The sequence below is a fragment of the Drosophila pseudoobscura genome, chromosome 4 (genome assembly GCF_009870125.1).
Source record: "Drosophila pseudoobscura strain MV-25-SWS-2005 chromosome 4, UCI_Dpse_MV25, whole genome shotgun sequence".
Taxonomy (NCBI): Eukaryota; Metazoa; Arthropoda; class Insecta; order Diptera; family Drosophilidae; genus Drosophila; species Drosophila pseudoobscura.
Genome location: NC_046681.1, coordinates 30077886 through 30096917, shown reverse-complemented (window position 1 = coordinate 30096917; position 19032 = coordinate 30077886). Strand labels below are relative to the sequence as shown.

Below are 19032 nucleotides of genomic sequence, written 5' to 3'. Positions count from 1 at the left end.
TATTTGTATGTATATCGCTATCATTTTATTCTCGTTACGGTTTTTGTGTTTGCTTAAAAATAGTTTTTACAACGCAAGAGGGGTAGGGGGTAACTAAACTGATTCCAGAATTACGAATATACAATACACAATACACTCTTTAATATAGTTTTTATGTACAATAATGTTTTGCGACTCTCTTCTGGGAGTCACGCTTCGTGTGCTTTTCTGTACTGTACGCTCTAAATGCAAAATGGCGACATTTGTTTTCGTTTTTTATTTTACGTTTAGATTAAGTTAATTATGCTTTCGGGGAATATTTCTTTCCTGTTTTTTTTTTGCAAACATATTTTACAAAGAAATTATTTTACGCCTTCTTGTCGAAAAGTTGGGCCTAAATTCTGATTATAGATACAAATATTTTTCCTTTTTTTAATTTTTCTCTTTGTTTTCTTTTCAAATAAATATTTACGTTTGTATAATATTTGATGCATATATATAGATTTCTTTTGCATGTGTCTAATAATTGTTACATATTTTCGTTTTTGTTGTTTTTTTTTTTTTTTTTTTTAGCCAAAGTTTAAGCCTAAAATTGTTGGTTTTTGCAATTAGTTTGCTTGTTTACGCAAGTTTCTTTTAGAAAATTTTCCACTTTCGTTAGGTAGAAATGTTTTAACTTCTCATTTTGTTTTTATAACCGTTTGGGGTTTCAATTTTGTTTAGTTTTAGAGTTTTTCTTGGCCTCTGGGCACTCGGCTCAAGGAAAAGTATACTTTCATTTAACTGTATTCGTTTTTCTTGCTATCCTTTTTTTGTGGATTTTCTTTATTTCGTTATTTTCTTTTTTTTTGTTTTGTTTTTTTTTTGTAAATTTGGTAGCCTTAAATAATTTCTTTGTATTTTTGTTTATAGTAGGATCATATAGAATTATGTGTGTGTTTTTTTTATTTAGTTCATGCCTCATTTAGTTGCTTTGCCAAAAATGTATGTATACAAATGATCTTAATCCTGGTCGTACTCGTATTTCGCCTACATCTGCTCTGCTCTCCAGACATACTCGTACATGGTAAAATTGTAGGATACTCATATATATCCGTATAATTAGAGATTAGGCGAAAGTATATTTTTTTTATGTTTTACATTTAATTTTTAATTTGTGTAAGCTTCAGCGCATATTTACATTTATGGATTCCAAAGGAAAATCTGTGGTGGATTTTTCAACCGAATTTTGTTTAATTAGCCAAAAGTTTTCCATTGTGTACATATGTATGTATGTATGTGCGTGGCGTGTGTGTAGGCGTCACCATTTTACAAAAAGAACCAAATGAAATGAAAAGTGTATAAAATAATATATGTAGGTATTCATTACTTCGTTACTGCGCAGTCTATGGCTTTTGAGGTAGTTCAGTTTACTATTGCAGTTCGATCTGGTTTTGGTTTCCCATTATAGCTATTGTGTGTGTGTGTTGGTGTTGTGTGTGTCTTTTGCATTTAAAATTAGTTATTGTTAATCGGTAATTGGTTATTGGTTATTGGTAATCGCATGTACCGTGTGAACTAATCAATAAACGAACTAAAAACTAAAGCTTTCCTTTATAGCATCTTCAATTACAACAAAATAGTTTGTGTATTTCCACCCCACATTCCATGGAAACCGAAATCATAATCGTAATCGTAATCATAATAATAATAATCGTAAAATTAGTCGAAACAAAGCTTAAAAAAACACAAAGAGGTAGGTTGCTTCCTGAGGTATATGAGTTCCTGAGTTTGATTACAGTCTAATTTCAAAAACGAAAACGAAGAACCTAGCATAAAAACTAAATTAAAAAATGAGCTAAAAGTATTACATATATTATGGTTAATCATAAACCCCTGAATATTAAATATTGTTTGATTGATTCACGGACTGATCTGATTGGTTAATTGATTGATTAATGGGTTGGACCTCGTTTCAGTCCTTGGATGGAGTCCCATCAACGTAATTAAAAATAAAATGTAATTCAGACTCCAGCGAACGTTGATGGGGAACCCCGTCTTCAGGACTGCTATTAGGGGTACTCTATCTTCATGTGTGTGTATGGTCGTGTGTGTGAGCGTGTGCGGCAAAGAGGTAGTTTTGGTTAAAAATATTGCCATGTTTTAATTGTATAATATTGCTATTGTTTTTGTCTCTATTTCTCAACACGAAGGCAAATTGAAATTCGAATGGGCTTTTCATCTTTATAGGGGAAGAATTAAGCATAGAACGATAAAAACGAATTGAATGAAAATAAAAACCTTTTCTTCATTTGCAACTTCAAAACGATATCACAGAACAAACTGGGTGTCGGTTAAGTAAGAACTATTTTAACTTTACTTAAAAAATCGGAGCCCAAAGAGCGAGCTTCCTTCATGCGTGGATTTTGTATAGTATGCGTGTTTTGTATGTGTTTGTGTGTGTGGTTCAACAGTTAATATATTTAAAATATTCAACATTTTGGCTATTATTTTGTTAGCTTTTCTATGGAGTTGTCTGGCTGGTTATCAGAGTGGACATCCTGTAGTTATCAGGGGACTTCCTGCTATTGCCTGCTATGGAAATTCAGTTAGCTTGTCTCAAAATCAAATTAAACCCTTCTCTATATCTTTCTCTCTCTTCTTCTCTGTTTCTCTGTTGGCGAGCCTAAGTGTTCCTACATATGCGCTTAGTGCTGTATGTATTACAATGTATATATACTATATATCTATGTATATCTAGGCTTTCCATTATACAACTGAGGCCACACATATATGCTGCAGACACACACATATGTATGTATATAGATGTATATGTATGCATATTGATAAATGTATTTACAGGTTTTGTCCGCTCTGTGGAGGACTGTTTCCCACTTGGGGTTTTCTTTCAATCTTTGCTTACAACAAATATTTATGTTTTTTTGTTAGTTATTTTACAGCTTGTTCTTTGTGGGTTTTCTAGCGGGGGAAGGTGGGCTTGGATTTAGTTTTCCTCCCTCCCCTTTGATGTAGCCTTCCGAAATTATAAGAGCCGAAATAATTAATTTTGAATTTTTGTTTGGTGGTTTTTTCTTTTTTCATTTTTGGTGCATTTTTTTGTATGAAAAATGTTTTCCAAAGGTGTGCCAAAAGTTGTTATGATTTTGAATTTTGTCATGCTGTAGATTTTGCTGTTTTTGTTGTTGTTGTTTGTTGCGCTGAAAGTTTTTGAGAACGTTTTTGAGTGGTTGCTACTGAATCTTTTACATCGTTTCGTTTTCGTTTATCAACATGTTTCACACTTGGCTAGAATTAAACAATTTTTAAAAAATAATTACATTTACTTTACGTTTCTTTCCTATTTGTTTTTCTTCATCCTCCATCATTCCCTCATCGTTATATATATTCTTTGTTTTATAAAATTTCACTAGTAGTCATTTAATTATATATTCTTATATAGGCACCCAATTTACCAATGATTTTTTTTTTTCTCTTCTCATTACTTTCTTAAGAAACTTTTAAATTGAATTTCGGTTTTCTTTTTGTTTTACGCCAAAAGAAGCTAAATGGTTTTGAAATTTCGAGGCCTAAAATTGATTTGAAAAACTCAAGAAAACAAAAAGAAACAAAAAAAATTAATGTATTAGTATTCTTCTTTTAAAGCAAATCTTTCACTGGTTTTAAGCAGAGGTGCCAGGAGGCTTGGCCCTCATATGGGAGGCTTTCCATCACATATCCCGACTGTATACCTCGTTTGCCTTTTCGTATTATAAATTTAATAAAATTATTTACAAAAAACCTTGGACAAACGGCAGTTTGGAAGTGAGGTAAGCCCGTTAGGGGTTCCAAGCAGCCTGTGGCACCCCGTATTTCTTCCCTAGGCATTTATCATCTTCTCGTCTCATTTCGTTTCTCTTTGCTATGTTGTATTTTGTTTCTTTTTTGTTTATACTATTTAATTATTGCAGGTACTTGTGGTTGCGGTTTTGTTGTTGCTATTGTTGCTTTGTAGTTTGCTTATTTTTGTTTGTTTGTTTGTTGCAGCTATTTTTTAATAGTTCTAAATTCAGTTTTCTTTAGCTTTACGTTTCGTTTGTGTTGTGTGTTTTTTACTTTAGGAAATCAAAAATAAATACGCGACAGTCATTGAGTCGTATCGATCCGATCGATCGATCTACTCTTTCAACACACGAAAAAAACAAACATCTGACATTTGTTTTAATCTTTTTTGTCTACATTTGAGGCTGTACCAATCAAAAACGTTCAAACTTTTTGCATTCACTATTATTTGTTTGTTTTATAGTTTTAGTTTTAATTATCTTGCAGTTTTGCAGTTTGCGAGCTTTGCAATTTGCGAAATTCTCTTTGATTAGCACCCTGAAAACAATTTTTCAGCCGGATTGCAGTGTTTATAGTTTATTCTGTTCTGTTCGGTTTTTTTTTTTGTAGTGTTCTGTTCAATTATTGTTCTGTATCTGGTTTTGTAGTTGTTTCTGTTTCTGGTTTCTGGTTCTGGTTAATGCTTCTGTTTCTGTTAAATATCACTAATTTTTTTATGTGTAGTTTGTTTCATTCGTTCCATTTAGTTATAAATCATTTTTGGTCTGTTATATCCTTTTTGTGGCTTGTTCCAAAAAATATTTGTAATGCAAAATTCTGCAAAAAGTTGGACATCAAATACTGCCTTCTGTTCGTGTGTGTGCGTGATGTAGTGTGCTTGTGTGTGATGCATGTGTGTAATGTTGTCGTTGTCATACAAATCTTATGAAACATTAGTTAATTCTTTGTTTTGTTTTTTTTTAGTACAAATTTTCCCTGGGCCTCTGGTGCCAGGGCCTCCAGGTTGCTTGGTTGGTGGTCTCCGAGGGCAACAGCAGTTGCAACAGTAGTCATCTGTTTCTTTTTCATCTTCTTAGCGCGCGCGTAAATCATTTGTAAATCACTCTCCTCTCCTTCTCCTTTATCCTTCATCCGTTTATCGGTATCAATTCTTAACCTAAATCTATGCAGCTTCTTTGGGGGGCTTCTCTCCTTCTTACTGCTCTACATTGACCTTGGGCGTGGAGGTCAATGTTGGCGTATCGTTGGGCGGTATAGTGTGGGGGGGGTTGGTGGGCGTGTGTGGCATTCGATTGTAGATCTCCGGCTCAGGCTCCGGCTCTGGCTCGGACATGTGCAGATGATGATCGTGTTCGTCCTCATCCTCAGTGTCCGACAGGGGCTCTATTTTCGGCTCCACTACGACGAGCTCGGAGCCGGGCTGTGGCTCTGGCACGGACTCCATGTCCACCTCCATGTTCGTCTGAGTCCGCATCCGCTCGAGGCTACCATCGCTGGCCTCGGCTTCGGCATCGCTGCCGCTGCCACCGTCGCTGGTGCCCGTTGTGGTGTGGCTGGTGTTGGTGGTTGTGGTTGTGAGGGTGGTATTAACCGTTGTGTTCATCGTGGTGTCCATGGCCTCTGCTTCGGCCTCGGCCTCGGCCCGCTGGGCCTGTTCGACGGCCATCGCCGCTTTGATCTGCTGAGCCAGCTCGTGGTGCATCTTCTGTTGCTGCTGCTCGTAGCTGAACGGTTCAGTGCCCGCTGAACCGCTCGTGTGTATTGTGTGTGCCCCCGACGCCTGCGATGACGCCTCCATCTCTGAAGCCGCCGCCTCCTCGCCCCCTCCTACCGCCTCCGGTACTGCGGCCATCGCATCCCGCCGCTGCATGCACTTCTCGAGTGCCATCTTGAGTGATTTACGTTTACGCTGCTTCGCCGCCTCCTTATGGGCGCTCATGACTACTGCTGCCGCTGCTGTTGCGGCCGCTTCCTATGGTGAATGATTGGCGGCCGCCGCTGCAGCCGCCGCGGCTGCCACATGGGCAGGGGCAATGGTTGCCCCAGCCGCCAGTCCGATCTCCTGCTTGTGCTCACGGGCGATGTGCCGCCGCACCGTGTTGTTTCTGGTGAAGGTCCGTTCGCAGAACGGACAGGGTACACGAATGCCCTGATGACGCTGACGGATGTGGGCGCGCAGGTTCGTCTCGTACCCGTAAAGGCGGTCGCAGTACAGACACTTCAGCTTCTTGCCGTCCGCTGTGTTCACACTGTTCTTGTTATTCATCTTGGTGGCATTCCAGACGTTCAACATGTCGGCCGGCGCTATCGATGCGGCCAGATTGCCAGACAGCGTTCCATCCGCATTCTTCAGGTTCTCCAGCAGTGCGTTCGGGGTTGTCGATGAAGTGTTAGAGTTCGGCGGCGGTGGTGGGGAGTAATTTGAGTTCTCCAGCTTCACTCGTAGATCTTCGGCTCCATTCTGATATTGAGATAGAGTATAAAGGATTAGTTGGTTTAACTCTTTTTGTTGGTTTGCTGGTAGCACTCACATCTGTTGACTCATCCATGAGCTCGCGGTCATCATCGTTTGCCTCATTGGCACTACCATTGTTACGCTCTGATTTGACAATGCGATCCAGCCCACTGTTGGCATTGCCGTTGCCAGCTGTGGTGCTGGGACTGTGGTTCTCATAGCGACTAAGGGCAGGACAAGACAACGAAGAGATAAAATGGTTGAATAAGTGTTGGATCAGCTTCAATAGGTATCAAATCATTCGTTAACCCACCTGGACTGTGGCGAGGCTCTTTCCGAGTGCATGGTATCCGCTTCGGTGGGTGCCGTCGATGAGGCACTGGACGATGGACGATGATAGGGTGGCTTGTTGATGGGACTTGGGCACTCGGAGGACGAGTTCTTGGAGCCGTCGCGCAGCACAGAGCCACGCAGCTCCTGCTCGGCATACGGACTGCGGAGGGCACGCTTGCGCAGCGGCTCATAGGAGATGGGTCTGTACATGGGCGGCACATGGGTGTACCCCATGGTGGAGGATGAGCTACTGCCCGGATGCATCATCGAGTCGCACTCCTGCTTCAAGCTGCCAGTCGATCCGCCCAGATGTAGAGCGGCGCCAGCACCGCTGCCCAGGCTAATGGGTCCATTGTTGCCACCCACTCCATTGCCACCGGCTCCGCCAGCTCCGGATCCAGCACTCAACGGTCCATGGCCCGCTGCTGTGCCCCCGATAATGTTGCCACCGGCACTGCCACAGCGATCCAGTGCATTCGCACTGGCCGCCAAGGCACTCAATCCGCTGGCCGCCACACTGGCGGCGGCTGCCATTCCACCGGCGGCCATGCCACTAAGGGCACCTGCCAGACTCAGACCGTTACCATTGCCGAGGCTCCCGGGAATGGAGTTTACCCCGGAACCACTTCCCAGCCCGATGCCTGCTCCTCCGCCCGGCATAATGCTGCTACCACTGAGGCTGTTGCGCATACTACGTCGCCCTGTGGGCGAATCTAGCGGCGAGCTGTCGCCCATGTGTTGCTGTTGAGCCTGCTGTGCGGCCAGACGACCGGTCTCTGTGGACAGTCCCTTGACCTGATCGAAGAGATAGAGACCTTAGAGAGATGTGCCCCATTCAAAAAACACTCCACTACACTCACCTGCAGGCTCTCGGCAGACTTGAGGAAACTGTTGAGTGCCTCTTGGGACACATGCACCTCGCCCTTGTACATGAACTCCAGGAGAGCGGCCATATTATCGGGCGTTGTGGCCTCCAGTATGATGACGCACTGACCATTGGTGGGCGTGTTCTCAAACAAATCGGCGAACTTCTTTGAGCAGGCCGCCAATATAAGTTTGTGTGCTTTGAATACTGCGCCTGTAATGACAAAGAGGGGTAAATTTAGTATCCCTTAGGCAGTTTAGAGGGCTTAAAGGGCTTCCAATAAAATCTCTGTTGCCTACTTAACATATCCCTCCATATATTAACGCTAATAATCTTTGCTTCCTTAACAATTTCCCTTTCCATTAAAGCAAGTCTACCGGCATCTCATCCCAGTCATAAGCAGTAGCCAACAGGTGGCGCCGAAAACGGCGAAACCAAGACCTTGAACTCGTAAAAAATCATGTCAAATATATATACTACGAGTAGTATAATCTCCCCATCCTTCCTTCCTCCCACACCCACCCATTTACATTCACATGCATAGAGAGAGAGCGCCACACACACATAAACACGTAGCACAATAAAAAGCGAAAAGCAAGGAAATGATTTCCTTGCTCTTGACTACACACACAAAAACAGACACACAATGAGCTTTTCTCTCCCCCTTTTTCTAGTCTCACAGTCCCTTTCGCTGCCCTTATATACATACATACAAATACATATGTACACTATATATACTCTCTCTCTATCTGTGGGTCTGAGTTATTATTCAACATCAATGTGTCGCCTTGGTCTTGGTCTTGCTCTTGGTCTTGGCAATCTTTTGTGTGTGTCCTGGCGTCTGAGTTTACCTGGCAACTGATGGGCGGAAAAGCACCATCCCACGCTGGAAAACACAGTCACTCCAAAATAAGTATATTTTGATGTGCTCTCTCCCCCACCACCCCGCTTTTCCTTCGAGTTGCTTTTTGTGGTATATGCGATGTTTTTCGGCTTTTTTCGGCTAACATTTTTCACGCTTTTCTTTTGGGTCCCAGGACAGCTGGATGGGGGGTGTGCGCGTGGGTTTGGGTGTAGCAGGCGATTTTGAAAGTTATGTGTCGCTCCTTTATGGGGCACTTGTTGTGTTGCCAGCGAGCATTACTTAAGCCAAATTGAAGTGACACTCGAACACCGGTGGCTGCTGCTGGTGCTGCTGCTGCTGCCATAGAGATACTCCACACTGAAGAAAAGTGACATTTTATTTACCGCCAACATTGTTCATAAATACATTTCAAGTTTGACACTTTTCGTAATTTGAGGCAGTAGCAGGAGCAGCTGCTGCATTAAACATTTCCTCGGGGGCTTATCGCAGTGCAGTACCTTTTCCCCCGTCCATTTATATATTGATTTCAGCAGAAATTGTGCCAGCTCGTGCTGGTGCGCCTCCAATGCCAATTGCCAGATGATAAGACAATTCTAGGCGGATTGATAGTGATAACAAAACGGGAATTCGTGAGCCACAAGACACAAAAAACAAAACACCATCAAGGTCATCCATACAAAGCCGCATTGCTTAAGAGCTTTGAAACCATTCTCGGAAGTAGAGATGGAACACGGGTGCGCGGGCTTGGCTCAGAATACGTGGGACAGAATACTGCGAAACCAGCACTGAAGGCACCATCATTGCACCAAAAATAGGCTTTGAAATGGATTTTGTTTCAGGCACGGATTCCCACCACTAACTCTACTAGGAAGTGAATTAGAAAAAAGCACCACCAGTAATCCAAGTCGTCGTCGTCGTCGCTTTTGTCGTCGTCGTCACTCATTAGCACGCAAAAAATGCTACCTATCCGCGCCGATTATATAATATTCGTGGATTAATACTACGCAAATTGCATTTCACATATGCCGCACACTTGTTTACCCTCCGCACAATATATATACAACTTTTATTTTGGTTGTTTTCTACGTTCTGTTCTCATGATTATGTTCTGCCTTCTTTTTTTTGTTTTTTGCTTTTTGTATTGCTTGATTTTCTAACACTTGATACAACAGAAATTGGGTCACAATCACCACAAAAGAAAACGCCAAAACCCACAATACACTGACGAATACGAGTATATCTCTCTCTCCGTCTATATGTGTGTGTTCCGATATGACTGTATGGTCTGGCCTTGATAAAGAAATGTCATATAATGTGTAGAAAATAATTTCGTGGGCTGTTTACGTTTTGGCTCGCACCCCCGATCGATCCGATCCCCCGTCCGATTAATGCCCGAATAATCATAGTAGTATTCCTCAACAACTTGTTTTGATTTGGGGCTGGGTTTTTGGCACCCGCTAACACTCTAATGCAGTTTGGCAATAACATTCCGCACAGAGTACTCGAAATATTGGCAGGTTTTCGGGTTTGGGTTTTGTAATCTAATCGAATAATTCATGGGATATGAAAAGCACGTGGTCTGCTGCCAAAGAAGTTGTTGCACTTAAAAATTCTTAAAATGATACAAATCTATCGATAGAAAAAACTGTAATATTTGTTCCCAAAAATCCATACCAAGAACACACCTTAATAAAGTACAAACAAATCTTCAAATATATTTTGGTTCATCTGAAAATCATCCCCTCAAAGGGGAAATCTCCCACCAGACAGCACCAGCCACCCCACAACCCAGTCACACCCCCTAGAACCATGGCCCAAGGCCAAGCAAATGTTCATTTGGGTAAAAATGCTCATTTCTCAAGTACCAAACAAGGCCCCCCAAAAAACCAAAAGCCATGCATCCTTCTGTTATCGAAAATGTGTAAAACAAAAATACAGCCACATGAATATTAAAACACAATAAAAAACATACGTTGTTTGCTTTTGTTTTCGCAGACGGCCAAATATTTAATGCTTCATTTCGAATCTGACAAAAGGGAACAGAGAACCATGAGCCAGAGACAAATCAAACATAACAAATGCAGATTTTGGATGGACTCCCAATGTACTGCCGCCATCCAATGTGGACCCAAGCCACCAAAGAATTATTAAAAACCACAATTAAAAGCAGGGAAACCAAAGGGTTTACGAGATATGTGGGGTTGGCGTTGGGGTTGGGTCGAAAAATTTTAATCAAAAGTAGTACCACTTCGATTGATATGAGTGACAACGGGGACTCGCACACGGAAAGAGAGAGAAAGAGAGACGTAAAGGGGTTCCAGGATTTGTCTAGGCTTTTTTTGTGTTGTGTTGGAAAGCTATGTCTGCGTATGTCTCTGCAGAATCCCAAATCCCGAACCCCTTCCGTGGCACCCATAATCCCAGTCGGCGACTGTTGTTCCCACTCATTCAATCAATGCAAAAATCTATACCTCCACATGAGTAATATCTGGAAGTGCTTTAAAGGGCGAAAGCTCACACTCTTGCTCTTCAAAGTTTTGTGTAAAATTTAAAATCATTTGAAGGCCAAGGCTTACATAAGCATAAAACAAAAAACCATAAAATGGAGTAAATGTGTACACACAGAATCCTATATAATAATCATAAAAGTAAGCCAAGACGACACACAACACACATAAACACCCAGCAAAAACGGGCCAAGAAGGGAAATATTTAAACCCAAATCAAAAGAGAGCAAAACGGAAAGAAAAGGAAGGTTAACAAGGGTCCCAAAAGGCACACCACACAAAACACAAAAGAACCCGAAAAATAACTGACCTCAGTCAAAGCCAAATAAATATACTTATAGTAGGTATGTACATATGTACAAATATATACTCGTACTTATACATAAACGTCCCATCCCTTGCCGTCTCGTGCGGTCCCGGCCCGCATTTATTTTCCATTTAATAAGCCAGCATAAAAACTGTAGTAAAAGGCCGTAAATGAACTAGTAGACCCAGACGGGGAACATTCAGCAACAGGGCGACGGGAACAGGACCTTGACAGACAGACAAGGACGAGACCGAGACCGAGACTGAGACAAACCATAAAAGCTACTTCGCGCGTCGCATCAAACAAAAACCCGTAAGGAACACGAACAAAAACACGGAATCAATGTCTGGTAGCTTATTAGCCAACAAGGCGAAAAAAACTGCCAAGAGTCTGGTACAAAAATAAGGAATAATTCAATGTGATGATTTGCCGGATTATGTTTATATTTATCTCATAAGGATCTTACTTCTTCCTGTTCTGATGATGTGATGATTATTACATCGCTTAAATCAGACACATATTAGGATTTTGGGGTTGCGGGTATAAAGGTCTCTGAATAAATGTATGAAAATATTACTCAAAGTATTCCAATCTGAAATATGACTAGCCGTGTCCCTCAAGCAAAGGTTTTTGTATCCCAAAATTTAACTAAAAAATTCCAATATCCACTCAGAAAATTTCATTGAATCGTAAAGATTTTCCTGTCAAAATTTTAAAAAAATTTCTTAAAATATTTATGAATTTAATGTGGGAAATAATGATTTTGTACAATCTTTTACTCTTTGCACTTCTAGCCATATACTCGCATTGTGATCCTTCCCTTAAGAATTCAGAATTTTATAGAAGTGCCCTTTTCTTTGATCTTTGAATGGTTTTAAGTAGTTGTTGCAAAACTTACCATCGCAGGATAGTGTAACATCGGCCAGTAGATCCGATTTGAAGAGATTTGAGAACGTTATTGCCAAATTGGAGGAATAACTGTTCCATTTGAGGCAGAACTGCTGCTGCGGATCCATGTTGACGGCAGCTGTACCTCCGTTGTGTTAAGATCTATATCGGCCGGGGCCGTATTCCTATCCGGCGTATCCTTCTTGTTGCTGCTGAATTTTCAGGATAAATACGGTTCGAACGGCGCCAGAGCGACTAATGTAAATGATTCTTGATTGTTGAAATGTTGTACGCGTTGTGCGCGTTGTTGATTGATTTTTGTTCTCGGGTTGCCAAAATGGAATTTCGTTGAATTTTGTGGCTGCCAGCCAAGCATAAAAGCCGTGTATGACCGCCGCAAATCCTTAGCCAAAGGGAATTTTGCAATTGTTTTGCTTAAATTTTTTGTGTGTTATTTCCGTTCCGTTGGTAATCGTTGGTGATAACTAATTGTTGATGTCGATGAAAATTTCGTATAAATTCAACAAATTACGAATAACACAGATCACAGGGTCCGAACACGACAAATACTGCAACGAGAATGAACAAAATAAACATACAGCTGGGATTATTTTCGGTTACGATGCGAACGAATGACATTTCAACACACAGCGGCAGCGGGCGCAGCGCCTGCTTTTCAATCAGAAATCATTCAAAAATTAGTCTATCGACTGGGATGCACTGTTGCAAAAGTGTACCCTTAAAAGTTGATCCTTTTGCACATAACACAGTAGTTCCTGGAATAGTGTTCAATACACTCGAGTTTCAAATGCATCGCATTGTGTTGGTAATCCTATCTTGTGGCCTGCAGCATTTCCTCTGGCCAACCAATTTATTAGAAATTAATCGAGCATTTAGAAGGGCCAAGCGATACAACCAAAAAAACGAAGATATACGATTCAATTCTGGGAATTTTCGACCACTCAAATATGCCGCCGTCCGCAGGTTCAGCCGCAGCCTCAGCCACAGCCTCAGTTTTTGATGCAACGAAGAGAGAACTTTCTGATTTGCTGATTCTGAAAGTGACTACGGGGACGACTCTCCTCTCCGTTGACTTTGTTGTATGCCTCTCGTCTACGGTTTCTTCTGCCTTCTGCCTCATCGTTGCGTGCCGCTCGTCCCTGCTCCATCCCTGCCTGCCCCAATTCCTGGAAACTGCAGGTGACGTTCCGTTCGCCTTCGCCTTGGACTTGCCACCGCATCGCATCGTTGCATGGGATGCGTTTGTTTTCTTCGAATTTGTTTAATCGTTAGAAAAATGCGGCACCGCCAACTTTTGTGGAAGCCACTACTACGCCTTTGTGAGCCCTCTCCCTCATCACTGACTCACTCATTTTTTTCCCCCGTTTTTTGGGACAGCGACAGGAATCAGAAATCAACGGTTTCGTTTCGTTTCAAGCCCCGAAGCAACAGCAAACACCACATGGAAACACATTGAATGGCCAAACAGAGAAAAAAAAATATATCGGTAAAAAGCTATTAAGAAATTCCTGGGAAGTTTGCAGTTTTTGAGTCTAAGGTAGAGTCTCCTCTCAATTGGAATTCTCTGGATGAGAGCTGAGGAGAGCTTTAGGGGAGCAGCTGGGAGTGGCAGGGGCTGAAGGCTGCTGCCCATGATGGCTAAGATGGTTGGTAAAAGAGAAATTGATCGGTGCTGATTGGGCAATAAAACAGGAGAGAACGAGAACTTCTTATAGATACTTTCTTTATTATGTTAATTAAGAATATAACTTTCATTCCGAATGGTATTGCTGCTTGAATGTAAACTACAAAAAACGAGGTGGAACGTTGTGAGTTGCTGCGGACACCGCAACTCTACGGTTATACCCGATACTAAGTCAGTATGGCTCTCCTCCGGCAGACGCCGCTAATATTAAACGACACGACAAAGAGTGCGTGCGAGAGAGACAGAAAATCAGTCTGAGCGTGACGTAACGCGCTGCGTAGCCACTGCAAATTGATTTGTTCCTTTTGGCTATAAAAATGATCTGATCTGATCCAGATTCAGCAATCTGATAGATATGGTCGTTATCTATGATTCTGCGTTTTTAGTTTTCTCAAATCTGCAATATTGTGGATGCAACAGATTTTCGTCCTTTGTGGGGGCGGAAGGGGGTGGGGCGAAATTTTGAGATAAAGGTTTTATAGTGAGATCTAACAGGAGTGCGGATACCAGATTTGGTTACTCTAGCTTTAATAGTCTCTTAGATTTGTGAATATCCCCAGATTTGCATCCTTTGCGGGGGCGGAAGGGGGTGTGGCGAAATTTTGAAACAAACTCGTCTCGGTCCGATATATTAGGAGTGTGGATACCAAATTTGGCTGCTCTAGCTTTTATAGTCTCTGAGATCTAGGCGCTAATGTTTTACTCTAAGCAAAGCCGCCTATGCTACCTGTGTGTTAGAGAGAGACAGGGCGAGAAAAAATGAAATTGTTTTCTTGATGCTGGCTATAATAATAATACGATCGAATTCAGATTCTGCAGTCTAAAAGATATGGTCATTCTCTACGATTCTGCGTTTTTAGTTTTCTCGTATCTTTAAAATTGTGGATGCCACAGATTTTCGCCCTTTGTGGGGCGGAAGTGGGCGGGGCAAAGTTTTGAAATATTTTTGGTGACATATTACAGAAGTCTGGATCCAAAACATCGTTGCTCTAGCTCTTATAGTCTTTGAGCAGACAGGGCTCAATCGACTCGGCTATTGATGCTGATCAAGAATATATATACTTTATAGGGTCAGAAACGATTCATTCTGGACATTACACACATCCACTTTTACCACAAATCTAATATACCCTAATACTCATTTTGAGTATCGGGTATAAAAACATCACATTCATCTGTCATGTTATGTTAAAAGATATCTTGAGGACACTACGTTTTAGACACAACGCTTCTAACGAGGAGGAACACAGATATAGGGATTATATCAGCTATTAGTGATGGTTCAACATTTTTAAATAGCCCCCAACCGTAACCAAGTAGCTCGAAAAGGGTTACGTAGATCATCCAACATCCATTACATATGTATACAGCTGATTGGTAATACAAAGATTAGAAGAAATTACGTAATTACGTAGATACCGTAGATACCATACGACCCTTATAACAGATATCTCCATAATTATTCCTTAATTCACCTATCACCCTTTCCTTTCCCGGTCACCAATCATCCCCTACTGCCATCTTCTCATTCACGGAACCTTCTAAAAAAAACTTCCTCAATCGCTTCTGCACTTTACCAAAGCTCCCTTTTCGAGCAATAGCTTCACTTGTGCACAACTGTACTTTTAGGAGCGTTTTCTCAACTATTTCTTGCCTTTCCATTGTTGTATTTGTTGTCTGAAAACGAATACGCAATGGAAACTTACGCAGCTGCATTTGAAATGCTTTTTCCATTACACAAAATGCTCACCAGAAGCACAGAGAGAGCACCAACAAACAAAGAGCCTTTGGCATATAAAGCCGAAGCTGAAGCCAAAAAATAGATCAAAAATTGCGTATAACCATCTCGTTTGCACTCGCTCTACACACTGACACAGACACAGATACGAGATACACACACACACACATACATGCACCTGAATGACGAAATTTCAAGGCGAAATCATAGCTCAGGTATCTGGTAACCTATCTGCTCGCCGCCTCTGCCACTGCCCCTGCCCCTGCCCCTGCCCCTGCCACAGAGAGACGAAACAACCAGAACAACATCCCGAAGAAACGACGATACGATGTGCGAAATATACAAGAAAAACAACGCGTAAATCCTTTTCACAAACACAAGCACACATTCTCACATTCACATTCATTCTTATAAGGAGCTTCTGTACAAAGCTGTGTTCCTGGAACGACAGCTCGCACACAGTCAAATGAAAACAACTTTTTTTTTCGTCATTTAAGGATTTTACGAATGGGCATCACAAATTGGGGGAAACTTGTGTCCTGGGGAGGGTTGTCTTGATCTCCTCTCCCTCCTCCTCAAAGGCAACGCACTTTCCGTAGTAAATTACGCAATAAATGAAAGCAAAATGCAACTAAAAACTTTGAGGGAGTAAGCGAGGATCGACGGAACTGAAAGTCATCAAAAAGATATCAAAAAGAAGGAATATCTCATTGGTGTTACATATCCCATACTCGGGTAATTATTTCTTCATTTCATTGTTCTTAAACGTTACAAATTCTTTTTATTTTTTATACGTTTGAACTGTTTATTACATGCGAAGCAAAAAGATATAACCATGTCCTATTTTTAGTAAGTATCATTCGGTCTCTTTTATATCCTTTTGGCTGATTGGTTCATTCGTTAAATGCTTCTAGAACATTCCATCTAGATACACAGGCACAAGCACATACAGCTGCTCTTTCACTGCCATAAGGCAGAGATGTGCAATATTATATCCCCCATCTCTTCCCACATTTGAAGAGTTTCAAATGCTAGAGCTGTCACCGGCAGAGTTCCCAAAACGTCAAACTGTGCAAGCTGTCACTGACAATTGAATTACCCCCTTTTGGCTCCTTTAGATATTGACATAATACATATGTATGTACATACATATATGCAGATTTATATAATTATTTGAGCGAGCGGTTTTATTACTTTCATTAGGCGATCGTTGTTCAAACTGCATTGGACAATTCTTGAAAACAGTCTGTTGTTTCTCATTTAGAACAGGATCTAGTAGATCGCTTTTAATCATTGACAAAGTAATCCAGTTCTTCTGATTGCTCTTGAAACATCCAAACAAATCAAACTTCAAAACTAACTCAAAACAAAACATCACTGAAATGTTATCGCGTAAAACAAAACAAACTAAATCCACTATTTAATTTATATTCGGAGTATGTATGTATGTACATATGTATGGATACATTTTGTTGATGGTACAAGTATTTCAACTAATTGACCTTGTGCACTATTTAGACGAAACGTCCATTCAATTCCGTGATTCATAATTTGTTTGTTTTTTCGGTTCGATTCATTTGAGTGCAGTTTGGCAGCATGGCAGCAAGTGGTTCTACATCTACGAATACGACTACGAGTGCGAGTGCTAGTATAGGTGCAGATACATTTGACTGTATGCATTAGATACTATTTGCCTATTTTCGACAATCTAATATTTGCTATTTTTTGATTTGAATGGCAAATGACGCATTTAACTGTGAAGTTTTGCTGCGTCTCATTCTTCCTTCTCTCGCACTTTATTTAGTGATTTATTCTTCGAGTGAAATGCCACAGAATTCAGTCTTGAGAGAACAGAGTACACAAGTGTTTCCGAGCATTCCCAGCATTGTTTACAAGACCATTCGATGTAACGATATAGAAAATATACTTCTTCGTCTAAATATTATTAACTGATCGAAGGGTTTATCAACTAGTCCCAAGTCGGGCATTCTCTTATTCAGCATTCGCGTGTGCGTCTCGAATCGAGCATCAATGAGCAGCGACATGTGGGAGTAGTTGGGAGCAAGGACTTGCCTACCGCTCAATCACATTATCTTCGGTACGAGAAATTATTCATTTGTAATATTATTTGTTCCAGATTGTCTCTACAGCAGGCAGCCTCGATCACTCACTCCATTCATCAAATACAATGTCAATATAAATGTCAACCTCCCCTCCCATCCAAATAGCAATAGCACGATACATATATATGTACATATTTCTGCAGCAGTCAGCGGCAGCTCCGCGATACGTTTCGGTTGCTCTGCCATAATCCAAAGGATTTTGAATGTCAATCCCCCTGCCAAGACAAATGGAATCACTGGAAAATAAAAACAGATACATGTATATGAAGAACGTACTTCACGTACGAGAGGAGTAACGTTGTTACAGCTGTTTGCCAGATGCACCTGATGCTCCTGGTGCCTGAATGACGAGAAAACGCGCTCAGATGCTTATCGCAGCGGGTGGTGGAGATGTCATAACTCAGGCACATCTCACGACTGTGCCACCAGTACCCCCCAAAGAGTACTCCTCCCTGTCCACGCGCCTTTATGTAATGCATGTTGCTGTTGAACGTTGCTTTGATGTGGAAGTCCCGCAGCGCAGATACCAAGACAAACCAACCATTTCATCATTTTCTCCAAATGGCATTGGCATTGGGGAATATGCGTTGGATTCCTGGAAATTGGAGCTAAACCGAGAATCTGGAGCTGTTCTAAAAAAGACCCTGCTTGCACATCTGCCGATATGCTGTGCCATTTATACGGACATGTGTAATATCAAGCAGTTTCCAAAGAAATGGTGGGGAATTCCCTGCCAAGGTGCTTGTGCGAAAGAGCTGTCAACGGCACAGAGTCCTCAAAATGTGATGGCTTACAGAAGCCTACAACTGGCAGTGTCACTGGAAACTGGCAACTGGCAACTTCTGTGCTGCGGTAATGTTATCACATATGTACACACAGCTGCAATCGCTCTTGTTGGATTGTTTTTCAAATGCCACATTATATATACAGTCATACGAGACAAGAAGTCCACAAGTGGCTTGAAAATTTAGATCCAAAAGTAAATGCAAAGTACGATTGTAATGCCATTTCCTTCTTTGAATGAATTTATTGATTTTCTTGTATGCCAGCTGTGAACAGATGATTTACGTATTGTCGCCTTGGGCGACTTGTACTTTTGAGAATAATTTAACATTTCACTATCTCAATGGATTCTATATTTTCCTATGAATATTAATTCGTAAAAAAGAAATTATTTTACATAAATTCCTAACCTCAAATGTAACTGCAACGCTCTACTGAAAACGCTTTACAACACTATTCGGTGAAAACTTTAGTGACAAAAAACATCTGACATGCATGGTTTCTCAATTAAAAACATGTAACATAAAGCAAATTCCATCTCTGATGACATTTTCTCTCATATTTTTCTTTTTTTTCTTCTTTATATAGTGCCCCTAATCATCATAGATGGAGCCGCCATTAGCAGGTAATTTCTTTCCTCCAAACAAAAAACAAAAAAAATCAGT

General features: G+C 41.1%; 1 protein-coding gene across 1 annotated transcript in view; it reads right to left on the bottom strand.

Moving 5' to 3' along the window:
- Positions 1-251: 251 nt before the first annotated feature.
- The window catches only part of chinmo (Chronologically inappropriate morphogenesis), a 54473-nt gene continuing 35692 nt past the window's right edge, over positions 252-19032 (bottom strand). The window contains 5 exon segments of the mRNA XM_001357086.4: positions 252-6259; positions 6330-6477; positions 6567-7381; positions 7447-7664; positions 12029-12587. Of these exon segments, the coding sequence (XP_001357122.4) occupies positions 4994-6259; positions 6330-6477; positions 6567-7381; positions 7447-7664; positions 12029-12146 (2565 nt within the window). The 5' untranslated portion in view covers positions 12147-12587 and the 3' untranslated portion in view covers positions 252-4993.